General features: G+C 40.6%; 1 protein-coding gene across 1 annotated transcript in view; it reads left to right on the plus strand.

The window, feature by feature from the left end:
• The window catches only part of LOC124253082 (zinc finger protein 658-like), a 33,036-nt gene extending 19,857 nt beyond the window's left edge, over positions 1–13,179 (plus strand). The window contains exons 4-6 of the mRNA XM_046686803.1: positions 12,104–12,108; positions 12,713–12,964; positions 13,049–13,179. Of these exons, the coding sequence (XP_046542759.1) occupies positions 12,104–12,108; positions 12,713–12,964; positions 13,049–13,179 (388 nt within the window). The remainder of the gene's footprint in view (positions 1–12,103; positions 12,109–12,712; positions 12,965–13,048) is intronic.
• The last annotated feature ends 204 nt before the right edge of the window (positions 13,180–13,383 follow it).

The following is a 13,383-nucleotide window of genomic DNA, read 5'->3' on the forward strand; positions in this document are numbered from 1 at the left end:
CGTGACACGTTAGTGTGATCATTCTTTTTCTTGTCATGCTGCTGAGCAGTCGTGTTGCAAACTTGAAGGGAATATTTTCTAATTCTTTCTGCTAAGGGAAGAGAACTTGTCGTCAAGGCCAGATGGTTTACTCAAAACCTAGGAAGACATTAGTGTGGAGAAAGCCCGGCCGACATCATCTTCATTGACGGAAGTTAAAGATTATTTAGACACACCATCGGACTGTTATCTAAGCGAGAACTTATGATTTTTCTCATTGAAAGTGATGTCTATATTTGGTATTCAATCAAAATATTGAAAGTTCTGGAATTCAAAACGAGGCTTCAAGCTCTTCGCTTTGCTAGTACGTCTATTCAGGGAGACTCTATAAGTTGTAGAGTATCCCTGGTCTATTTGAATACAAACTGTAATATGACCCGCTGTAAGCAGCTTGTTTCGCTGTGTGGAGTTTAAACTGAGCCATACCTAATCTCTATTTAACCTTCCAGTTAGTGCAATCTCCACCCTTCCTTCATCGATCATGTCTAGACGACTCTCAGCAATACGCTCAGCGCATCTGCGGGAACAGCCTCCTTCTACTTCGAATTCTCATCCTAGATCTAGACAACCATCCGATCCCCACCTTGGACGGACGATTCAGTTCAACGAACCTACCGTTCGGCACAGATATCAACTCTGCAAACCACTTTTTTTCCCTCAACTTGTTCCACTCCATCAGCAGTGAGAACATTCTTTTAGATCGACAATCCCCGTGCATCGATCGTACTACCTTGTCACTCCATCAGTGGAAGATCCTCACGTTTGACATTTCTATGGCCGTGTGGCTATTACGAAGTCTGTCACTCGGTTCCAATGGGCATTCTCTTTTAGGCTTTATCGATTGTTGCATTTAAGCCCAAGCAGACTCTCAGACTCTTCAGTTCACATCTAGGCTACTCCGCCATCTTGGGTGGATTATCAACGACAGGAGCTGAAATCAGCACCTTCGCAATTCATGAGGATCGTCTTCAACACGCACGAATGTATAGGTGGGCAAAGATGGAACGATGGAGAGACATACAGAGACACACTCGTGCATACGCTTAGACATGTACATATAGACAGACAGACAGCTTTATTAGAGTATAAGGCCTCTGGCCTAAAATACAGTATTGCAATCGGTTGATAATGTACACTGCATGCATCAATTTAGTTTTAAAGTTCATGGGGCTACACGACGTGCGTTGAGCACTTTGAACAGGACCATAGCTGTACCTTGGATTGTTTTTATATCAGTGGATTGCATGAGCTGAGCGAATTTATGCAAAGTTGGATTTTCAAAGAAATATTGGTTGATATATGTTTTCCGTAGCTGGACATACAATTCTTTAATGCGTTCAAATGTACAGCGATAGCAAGAACCCCAGTGTGCGACTTTGATCGAGTCACATTCATCAGATCTGCATGAAACCAAACAATTGTTCTTGTAACAGACATTATTTCATGCCGACTATATCATGACGTGGGGCTGGGATATTGCTCCGTGTGACGTGGAACAAAAAAACCCCGGAATTTGAGTGATTTTGTGTTGACGTCGTTCTTAAGTACAGATTACATGCAGGTTCTAACTCTCCCCGGTGACGTCAGTCATTGGGGAGGAGGGAAGAGGGATGTTATTTCTCTACCATATTTTGTGATCGTAAGCATATTTAACGCAACAGTTCAGGGCGTTTACCAGTGAGTTGCGTTCATAAGGATTTGTGATTGTGGGTTCGGATCCTGTAGTTTCGGATCACAGATTCGATCTGGTGTCTAGGCTTGTCAGCACCAAACCGGAATTCGTGGGTTCCAAACAGCCTTAAACGTAAATGTCTCCCATGATGTAGAACTCGAGTCTTGCTTGAAGTGGCTTAAAACAAGTAAAAATAACATTGTAAGATTCATCTGGGTGTTTTGGTATGACTGGAATTACTGTTGACGTCGGCCTAAAATAGAGGTTGAATTCACAACGTGCAGGATCACAGTAAAAACAGACTGGCCCCCGGCCTCTTTTGAGGTTACAGCCTGGTTCCCTGGGTATTCTGCGCTGGCGCTACACTGCCTTCGTTACTATGAGCCTGCCGCCAGTGGCCCAGGTCGCTGAAGAGAGATGCAGAAAACCAGTCTTTTCTGAAAATAGCTTCATCTGCGGTCGCAACGGAAGCCTGGTCGTGTTGGTTCACCCCGAAGCCGAGAGGTCGTACACAGTCGTGGCACTCGAACGTAAGTAAATGCAACATTGCAATTTGAAGGTAGAGCATTCAGTAACATCAACTCTTGGAGTTGAGGCTCATTTGTTCGTGATCGTTGCTATCTATATGTTACCGTTCGCTATCTCTCCTATCGTTGTTCGGGTCGGATGAGCTTCTCTAACCAAGGCAATGCTTCCCCTACACCGTGGTCTTTCAGAGGGTGTAAAATAGCGACGACCAATGCTCCCCCCTTACAACGATGTTGTCATAGGGACTTGTATTGTTGAAATACATTCACTGATAGCCATCTACATATCGGGTCTTCTCCCCACAACTCCTATTGTTTCAGTATAAGACTTCACTGGGGCGTGATAATCCCCTCAAATCCCTTATTCTGTTCCGTGTGAAATAGTATCTGGGACCAAATGCGATAAAATAACAACTACTTTTGATTCAGTGTTTATTTTTATTTACTGATTATATATACAAGTTATCCAATTATACAAGTTAATACAACATCAATACTTTGAAATACAAGAAATGACATCATATCACATATTAGATGAATAGAACATCAATATTTCATCATGTCTTTGAGGGATTGAAGGAAGGTCTTGGTATCGTCTGGCTGGTGGTAGTCTGTGTCACAGTCCCTGAACCACATTATTTTCCCTACTCCCTTTCCGTCACTGCAATGCATAGTCTCTGACTGGATAATATAGTTGCACCTTAAAAGAGGTGGGAATAATAGAAGACGCTATCGTATCCGAGACTCGCTCTACTATTGGGTGCGGGTCTGTAGCCTGCGATTTGTTTACTTCCGGACATATGTCCTGACTTCGTCCGAGAATGGATGGCAAAATTATTGAAAGCTTTAAATGGGAATAAAATCATCAGGTTTGTGATACGCAAGGTACTTTATAGAGGTCAGCTGAGTATAAATTGTGCAGTTTATTCAACGGTCAAAGCGATGGAAGCGTTTGTCAGACCGAAACCCAGCCGAGCCGAGCCGGGCCGCCATTTTGTTTCGATTTACTGACACACCTTTCTTATATCTTATATATATAGATCATACCTGTACATATATCAGAATCGGCGCCTATGCTGCAATGCTAAAGCCCTAATGATTCAAGTCTAATCTCTGGTCTCCCTGGGGCTCCTTTTCAATTTAAATTGGTTTATTTGTTACTATCAACATTATATATGTTCAGAGACTAAGCGTTAGTCTAGGCTGGGGGTTGTGTTCATCCTTGTAAGATGTCACAAGGCCATCGTTGGTGTTGATTGTTGATCGACAGTCTTTCACACAACACCTCCAATGTATGCAAGTATTTTGTCTGGTCTTGATACTAAACTTACAGCCCCTGTAGACTGACCGCCGCGTGTATTGGGAATGAAACGAGTGTTTGGAGTGCAATAGTGCAATGGAGTAACAACTTTATAACATTTGTCGTTGGCATAGTTCACTCAATTAAAATTCAGTTTGTAGAAAATGATATGAATATACATGTAGTTCACTCAGATCAAATATAATTGTTAGCAAGTGGTATGATTATGAGTTAATCTTGTGAAATATGTTCACCTGTGGTCATGAGATTGTACTGATTGGCCCTAATTGGAGTGCTGGGTGAAGTTGTGTCAGAGCCAAAGCAGGGGTAACAAATTCACTCTGCACATAATCACTGACACATAACTGATAATCTCTTTTAATGCCCCCTGCGGTAAGTTGGGTAGGTGGGAATGAGCCCTACATGTTGCCTTAGGGCAATTATAGCGCTATAGCGCTACCACACTTTTTTACCCACGTGGCCAACGTATGGGTAGTTGCATACTAATCTCGTACGTCACGTGTGTCGTATCGCGTTGACCTGTGTCGTAACGACTTGACCTGATATTCTAATGATTTGATTGGATAACCGATGACCTCTCACTTAGGTCACATTCTGACGTAACTATTTTTTCATTCGTAACAAACACGTTAATCCATTCATCCTACAACTTAAATGCATTGAGGGAATGTAAACATCGCGAACGATGCCGTGTCGTTGTTTAATTGTGAGTCGAACTGAGACATTATACCCGTCCAAAAACGTAAACGCAATGTTTCCACAAGTGATGTTAGCCCAATGAAGCAACTGCAAACCAAGAAACGGGGTGCTATGGAGTAGTTTACTGTAGGAGGCTGTACGAGGCGATGACAACTGACATGAATCGTGACGTCGGTTACCAAGGCAGTGACATCATTGCAGTGACGTCATGCAAATATTGTACTACAGTACAAATCTCTTCCGCAACCTCTTTATGAAACCGGTTTCGGTTTGAAACCAATATAATTACAAAAATACGCTATTTTGTCATTTTAATGCATGTAAGACGTGGGTAATAAATAAAATACCACACTCGGTCTCATTACATATGAATTATACGAAACTCGTTACCTTCCCATGTTATCTGACCTCGCTTTCGCTCGGTCAGATACCATAGGAAGGACACTCGTTTCGTATAATTCGTATGTAATGAGACCTCGTGTAGTATTCTCTATGTCTCAAGCGCTATCTCGCTATATCACGGTAATTGCTCCTTCCCTTGCATCTATAGGCCAGACCAATTATATTTCTTGTTTTATGGATTTTTGTCCTCAGAAAACCTAAACAGGAGGGGAAAATAAAAATAAAATCACAAGTTAAAGCAATATTCCTTCTAAATACTCAAAGTATTTTACTTTTGGCAAATTATGAAGTGTATATGGGGCCAAAAAAGCAATCTTAAAATTTGTCTCGTAAATTTATATTTTTGGCCCATAAAAACATTAGAATTTTATTTTTTGAGCGGGGAAAATTATTTTAATTTTTTTCCTTATTCTTGTAAAAATACGACAGGTGGATCCGTAAAACAAGAAATGAAATTGGTCTGGCCTTAGAGTCAAACAACCCTTACGATCCTTAGGCAGCGCTAATTAATCTGAAAAGTGCACCCGGTAAAGTGCAGTACTCCCAAAGATATTTATGTTCATGTAATATGATATGACTTGAAGCCAGAGGATTAAGGGACGTCACCCATTTTGTAGATCACAAGCAGGGGACCACTTACTTTGTACATACATTTTTTTATTCACTGATTGTATGTGTGTGTGTGTGTGTGGGGGTTCACTCACAGTGTTAGGTTATGCTCAGTAACATACCATCACACGCAATGCCATACTGATCTTGTCACTGTTAGAAGGTCTACTCAGTAACTATCACCCCATATATAGTAGGTACGCTTCTGACAGTCCAAGTCACAGGACGGATGTTTTGACTGAACAGTTTAGTCAGGCATCAGTTACCTCACCTTAATGACTCGCTTTCCCTTCACTTCTACCAGAAGTGGGCTTCACACAATGTACCCATGTGGGATTCAAACTAGGGTCTTCGGCATGACGAGCCAACGTTTAACCACTAGGCTACCCCACCGCCCCTCCCTGTCTATGATCAGACAGTCACGCGAATGAGTGACCCCCCTCTCAGGTAGTCACTTGTATGCGTAACGGGGGGCCGTCTCACGTACACGTTACTTCCTCTTCTGATCACTCTCCGAGGACATCACACACAGCAAACAGTTCACACACTGCACACAAATCACACAATTCGCTATCACTGTTTCACTCAAAAAGGTCACTTCATAACACTCACTAATACATTGATAGTGTACTAACACTCCACCTACCTCATACAATACTGGGGCGGTGAGGTAGCCTAGTGGTTAAAGTGTTGGTTCGTCAAGCTGAAGGTTTTATTCCCCACATGGGCACAATGTGTTAAGCCCATTTCTGGTGTCCCCCGCCGTGATATTGCTGGAATATTGCTAAAAGCGGCGTAAAACTAAACTCAGTTAGTCAGTCAGTCATACAATACATCCAATTGTAGATTTGTAAGGCATAATCCCACTCTTTATTCATGCGAGTAATATCTAGGGATAAAATTAGTTCTGTTAACTGAATTCATTCAGAATTTGCTCACAAGATTGAAATGTTGTTTCTTATCATCTACCCAGAGAACACCTGTAAATTGCATAAACTGTAGGTAGATTTTAAAGGTATTATCCCACTTCTTGTCAAGTGCATATGAGTATATCAACAGTTAAAAATCTGAACTATTGACCTAGTACATTCAGAAGTTTGCTCACACATTTGAAATGCTACTTGATACCATCAGTCCAAAGGAAATCTTGAAACTGTAGGTTTTAACATGTTTAAAGGCATTATCCCAATTCTGGTCAAGGGCATGTGACTAATAATAATATACTGAGTCAAAAAAGAAACTTCACATTCTTTCTTCATGGCACTATAAAAGAACAAGAGATGGTAAGATGGTTAAATTGTTATTATTTCATTGCTGATATCTGTGTGATGTACTGGATACACTGACAGTGCCATAATCAGTTCCATTAGGCTACACCGCCGTTCCAAAACATGGGTATACAGAATGTCAAGTCACAAGAATAAAAATGCGAAATTTCTCAGTTTAATATCGTGTATGGCTGCCCCACGCATTCACCACTGCCAAGCATTCACCACTGTCAAACACCGTCTCCTCATCGACTGCTTGATGCTTGTAAACACGTGGTTGGGGATTCTGCGCAATTGCTCTTGCAAGGCAGCGCCAAGTTCCTGCAAATTCTGAGGTTGGTTCCTAAGACCACGAAGCCTTCTCCCAAGTGAATCCCAAACATGCTCTATTGGATTAAGGTCAGGGGACCTCGATGGCCAGTCCATGACGTTGATTCCAGCGTTTTGAAGGAAATTTTGTGTTAACATTGCGGTATGCGGCCGAGCATTATCATGCTTGAATTGTAGACCTGGGCCATGAGCCGCCATGAAAGGAACGAGTTCAGGGGTGAGCACCTGGTTGCGGTAAGCAGCAGCTGTGAGGTCTCCACGGATGACCAGAAGTTGGGAACGGTTGTTCGGTCCGCGAATCTTGAGGTGAACCTGGATTCATCGCTAAAGACGACTCGTTTCCAGTCTCTCTGGGTCCATCGGAGGTGACGTCGGGCCCACAGCAGACGTTGACGTTGATGAAACGGCGTCAATATTGGCCCACGATAGAATGGCAGCCCGCAACCGATTTTGAATGGTCTGTGAGGACAGTCGACCTCTAAACATCTCAGCCCTGGTTCGTGTAGCCGGCAGAAATCTGTCACGTAGGTGACGTAGGACAATTTGACGGTCTTATGCTCGTGACGTCACACGTGGACGACCCGACCTTGGGCGATCAGAGGTGGTACCAGTTTGTTGTAGACGACCTCGCAAGTCATACACAGTACGACGGCTGCATCCCTTTTCTCTTGCTCCTGCCAGCACATTTGACAATCGTGGCATTTCAAGTACCGTTAGAAGGGTTTTTTTCAATTCTTGAGGCCAATGCAAACACGTGCATATGAAGAAAACTTCGATGCGAAGATCACGTGATCAACTGCACATGCAAAACCTAATTTGGCACAAACGTCATTTGCACGACGAATGGATGGGTGTGAGTGGGTTTTGCTAACGTTTTTCTAGAGTCGAAAGATAGGGATCCCATTTCGGATACATAGATGTTTCAATAGAGAAAAATTATGCATTATTTTTCAAATTACATTTTGTAATGTTTCTTTTTTGGCTCAGTACAGTTAAAAATTTCTGAAATTGAAAACTATTGACCCAGTACAGTCAGAAACTGCTCACAAGTTTCAAATGCTATTTACTATCTTCAGTCTTAAGGAGAGTCTCGAAATTTCATAAACTGTGGGTTTTAATGGCTTTATCCCACTTTTGGGCAGGGGCACATGACTAATAATACTAGTCACAAATCTCTGAAAATTAGAACTATTGACTCATTACATTCAGAATTTGATCACAGGTTTGAAATGTTATTTACTATCCTAAGCCCAGAGAACATCTTCAAATTTAATAAACTTTAGGTTTTAAAGGCATTATTCCAGTTCCACTCACGAGTAGTAAGCACACGAGTAGTAATAATATTTAAAAATCTTTGAAAATTAGAACTATTGACCAAGTACAATCAGAATTTGATTATTTGTTTGAAATGCTATTTACAGACCCGTGCCAGTTATGTTTGGACACTTTCGGGTCCGTAGCGTGACGTGTTGAATGGGTAATCTTTGAGGCGCTCATAACAGCATTCAAGAGCGATTATGCCCCTTGACAAAAGCTTTGTCATATGATGTGGTCAGTCTGTCTTCTGCTTGTTTACATTGACTACGCATGACGATGGGGCAGAAAAGTAAAGGTGCGCTTGATGTGATGCTCATTGAGGGTTGACTTAGCTTGACCAGATGTGAGGATCTCTGCTTGAGTTAGTACCGTTGCCCATCCTGAGTCACGTAGCAGCTTCCCTATCATTAGATGCATCTTGTCTTCGATGTGCAATGCACTCATCATAGGAACAAGCTTGTCTTTGATGTTTTTGTTCCACCCTCTAGGTCTTATTATCCATCTAACTTCTTTAATATCATTCACACAAATTTAATTTATATATCATTGTAAAGCTCTTTTTATTGTCTTCCATTTGATATACACCATATAATGTACAATGTGTGACAATTTATGACTAAAACTTTTCTTAAATCGGGGTGGCGGGTGTTTTGTTTTTGGTCCAAAATGGCCGCGACAGGGGCGGCAATCTTGGCGCCCGTCAGAAATCAACTTTGTATGTCTTAAGCTACCTCTGTGCCAAATTTGGTGCTTTTGGAAGAATCTTAACCAAAATATCCCTATGCCCCCTGACTATATGGTAAATCCTTATGAACCTAATGGAAATTTGAGTACTTTTCACTTAATGCTCTTCTAATTTTCGAAAGTGCTCGTCTTAGATGTCGAAATGAGATCAATTCTGGAGGTAGTTCATTTTGCAATAGTTTATATAATCCTGTACTCAGATGGTCAATCTTTCTCTCAACCATAGTGGCAAAATGAAGTTCTTACGCAACGAGCTGAATCCAGTGTCCATGCAATGCCTTGAACCATTTGATCTTATCATACTCCATCTAAAGCTGAGTATCGTGGCCTAAGTGGCGAGACGATATATCCCGATACTAGTTTAATGAGGCGAGACGATATATCATGAAAATATTGGCAAGGAACCTGCGAGACGATTATCATCATGATACAGTGGTGGCGATACGATACTTATCCCGATACTTTACAATCCTAAAAACAGGACATATATGATAGATGAAATGACTGAATCTTTTTTTGTTATTCAGCAGAACATGTGTTACATTCACACACACTCATGTAATAAAGTTTCAGCATTTAATGCTTAAGAAAGTACAATCAAGCATATTCAGTATACCTTGCCTTGCCAATGCTTGCACAGGCAATTTATACAGTAATTTATACCAGAATCACTGCAAAAAAACTCATAAGTATGCTTTCTAAATTTTATCTTCTCTTTCTTAACAAAGCTAAGACATCGTTCATAGTTGTTAATAAATGGTGTTATTTGTCAAACAACTAAAACATGTTTCAATTACTTAAAGACAAGTCTTTACAGTTCACAGAGATTGTTCACATGCTTTCACTGATACACTAACTCCTTTGTTCATGTAACAAAGATGGCAGACACAAACAAATTCCTTTTAGGTTCAGTTTCTTTTTAAAATTCACAAAAATTTCAAAGAGACTCCCTTCCTATTACTTATGCAATACTCCCCTACGACTTTTAGTAGTATTTAAGTTGTATCGGGATATATCGTCTCTCGTGGCGATACATCGATGTATCATGGACCCTCGCGATATAAATATCCTGATATATTGCCTAAATGTGTTTTGTATCGATGCACTCGTATCGCGTAGTTGACGATGCAAACATCGATACTATCGATGAGTCGTTACACCACTAACTCCATCGCTACTAGTTGACTCAGTCCCTTGTGATTTTCGAGAATACCATGTCTTAGACCTTCCAATCTATCATTAGTCTTTGCCATAGATGAACCCATGTAGTTTTGTGACACGTTAAATGCTGATTCCTTCGCTTTCATTCTCTTAGTCAAGATATTGACCTGTTGTCTGATTATGTTCACGTCACTGTCACTGTCACACTGAATAGATTGTGTGAAAATTCACCAATGAAGAGAAATAATGATCGCCAAGAGCGTGTTTGAGAACCGGGAAGTGGACTTTGGGGAATAAGGTTTTGATGAGAGTGATCCCATCCACCAAGTCATGGAAAGTGTCATCATGTATTTTATATATGAAATTCAGAATTGACATCATGTTTACATCAGCTGAACTAACAATTACGCAAGTATCCTTTGGAATGAAGTTGATAGGTATACGGCACGCATGTCGCCAGTGGTATTGAGTTCCACATTGTCAGTAGTGTCATCATCACTTTAATTGTGAAGCCGAAGGGTCCTGTAGAACAGAGACATTCAAGTAAGTTCTTGTTTTCAAATACTCTGTTCCTCTCCTAATCATCAAGTCACTCTTAAGTAAGGGAATATTTAACAATCCCAATTGGTCATCACCAATGTACAATACAACAGATCAAACTCTCATTAATAATGTTTAAAACATTCAGTTAACTGAAGAACAGTTACACAGTTCATACAGCCTTAGTTCCGGAGAAAATAACACGCAGTATTCGTGGGTCAGTCAAATATATCGAATATTCGTATAAATGCGGGGTCTCTCCACTACAAATTCATCAATGCTCATAGACGCGGTCTCTCTCCGCTTCATATACATCAATTCTCATAGGCACGGTCTATCTCCCGCTTCATATACATCAGTACTGATACATTTTGGGTAACCATATGAATTGACACGTGTCATAATAAAGAGGGACTTAGAAATATGTCTTACTATCTTTTACTCGGAGTTTCAGGAACATTTTGATCAGGAATCCTATCGTTTGTTCTCGCGCTTCTGTTTCGCTTTTCCTTTCGTTATCTGTCTGATGTGGAAGTCTTCGAATTCCACTATTTCCGCAGGGAGAAACTCCCATAGGACCCATTCATGTTTTGAGACACCTGCATATCGGACCTTGTACGATTTACCCCTGTAATCCAACATGCATTCTCTGTTTCATAGCACAATTTCTTTCCATATCCAGAAGGAAGCATAAATAAAAAAAGGGTATATATTATTTTTTCCTGAGCATGGCAATATGACCCCAACATTTCTTTACAAGGACAAACATACATGTTGTTGAAAAACACATGTTTATAACTTGTCTCCCCACGAAAGGTTCTGTTGCTGGTTCTAGATGTGCTCCAAGTGCTTAATGACAGGATGTGTCTCTCCTTACGATATCTGCCATAAAATATTATTTATATAGAAGGGCATTAATTTTGAATATGCAATATTATTATGTAATTAAGGTGATCAAAGATAGATGTAATTATGATCATATGAAGACATATTTGAATTATTTCAGTGCTGTGTTTTTAAACTCTGGGTACGTTGATGACAATATTAGGGCTAGATGGAATAATAATGGAATATATTCATCGCTTTGAACAATTTTACACAATTGAGTATTTCACCTGTACACCGCTTTGCAAGAGTGAGTGAGTGAGTTTAGTTTTACGCCGCACTCAGCAATATTCCAGCTATATGGCGGCGGTCTGTAAATAATCGAGTCTGGACCAGGCAATCCAGTGATCAACAGCACGGGCATCGATCTGCGCAATTGGGAACCGATGACATGTGTCAACCAAGTCAGCGAGCCTGACCACCCGATCCCGTTAGTCGCCTCTTACGACAAGCATAGTCGCCTTTTATGGCAAGCACATGGGTTGCTGAAGACCTATTCTAGCCCGGCATCTTCACGGGTCTGCTTTGCAAGACATCTGTTTACTTTTTGACAGGATGATGAACAACTCATATAAATATGTAACATCAGTAAAAGTGTAGATGTTACACACCTGAATACAATTCATTGTGGGGCTACAGAGAGAATAATTATAGATCCCACCATTTAGAGTTTGAATGGTCCCTAACCTAGTTGTTATTAGAGAGTGACAATGTTTCTTATCTTTTCAGTAAACACCACAACATCAACAGCTAAATGATGGAAGTTGATAGCAATCCACAGAATCTTTTCTCTGTCACTGAAACATATGAAATCTGTTTAAGGAGTTTGCTGAAAATAGGAGATCTCAAGAAACGATTTTTATTGACACTTTGAAAATAAATCATCTCATGAAAGAACCCATTATTGGAACCCTGAAAACAGATGATTTAGAGAATCATGAAAAAACATAGTGGTCCAACAGAGCAGTCTCATACATGATCTGTCAAAGTGGAATCAACACGTCTCAGTGTGTTGAATGTCAGAAAACATCTACACCATCAGCTAATCTTCAGACACACGTGAACATTCACAGTGGAATCAAGCCCTATTAATGTGGGGGGAAATATAAAATCAGGTCATCTTGCAGACACACAAGGATTCAGAGTGGAATCAAACCATATCAGTGCATTGTGTGTGAGAAAACATTAACACAGTCAGGTACTCTGCAGACACACATGAGGATTCACACAGGAATGAAGCCTTATGAATGTGTTGAATGTGGGAAAAGCTTTACACTTTCAAGTAAGCTGCAGGAACACATGAGGATTCACAGTGGAATCAAGCTTTATGAATGTGTTGAATGTGGGAAAAAATTTAGACATTCAAGCAGTCTGCAGACACACATGAGGATTCATAGTGGAATCAAACCTCATCAATGCGTTGTGTGTGAGAAAACATTTACACAGTCAGGTACTCTGCAGGAACACATGAGGATTCATAGTGGAATCAAACCTTATCCGTGCATTGTGTGTGAGAAAACATTTACACAATCAGGTTCTCTGCAGGAACACATGAGGATTCACACAGGAATGAAGCCTTATGAATGTGTTGAATGTGGGAAAAAATTTACAAAATCAGGTCACTTGCAGACACACATGAGGATTCACAGTGGAGTCAAGCCTTAAGAATTTGTTGAATGATGGAAAACATTCAAGTATTCTGCAGGCACACATGAGGATTCACGCTGGAAATCAATGTGTTGAATGTCTTAGCGAGAACTTCGGTATTCAATCAAAGTATTTAAACTTCCAGAATTCAAAACGAGGCTTCAAGCTTGTTGAATGTGGGAAAATATTTACACATTCAAGTATTCTGCTGAATGAGGATTC

The sequence above is a fragment of the Haliotis rubra genome, unplaced genomic scaffold (assembly GCF_003918875.1).
Source record: "Haliotis rubra isolate DU_JTF1 unplaced genomic scaffold, ASM391887v1 Scf531, whole genome shotgun sequence".
Lineage (NCBI taxonomy): Eukaryota > Metazoa > Mollusca > Gastropoda > Lepetellida > Haliotidae > Haliotis > Haliotis rubra.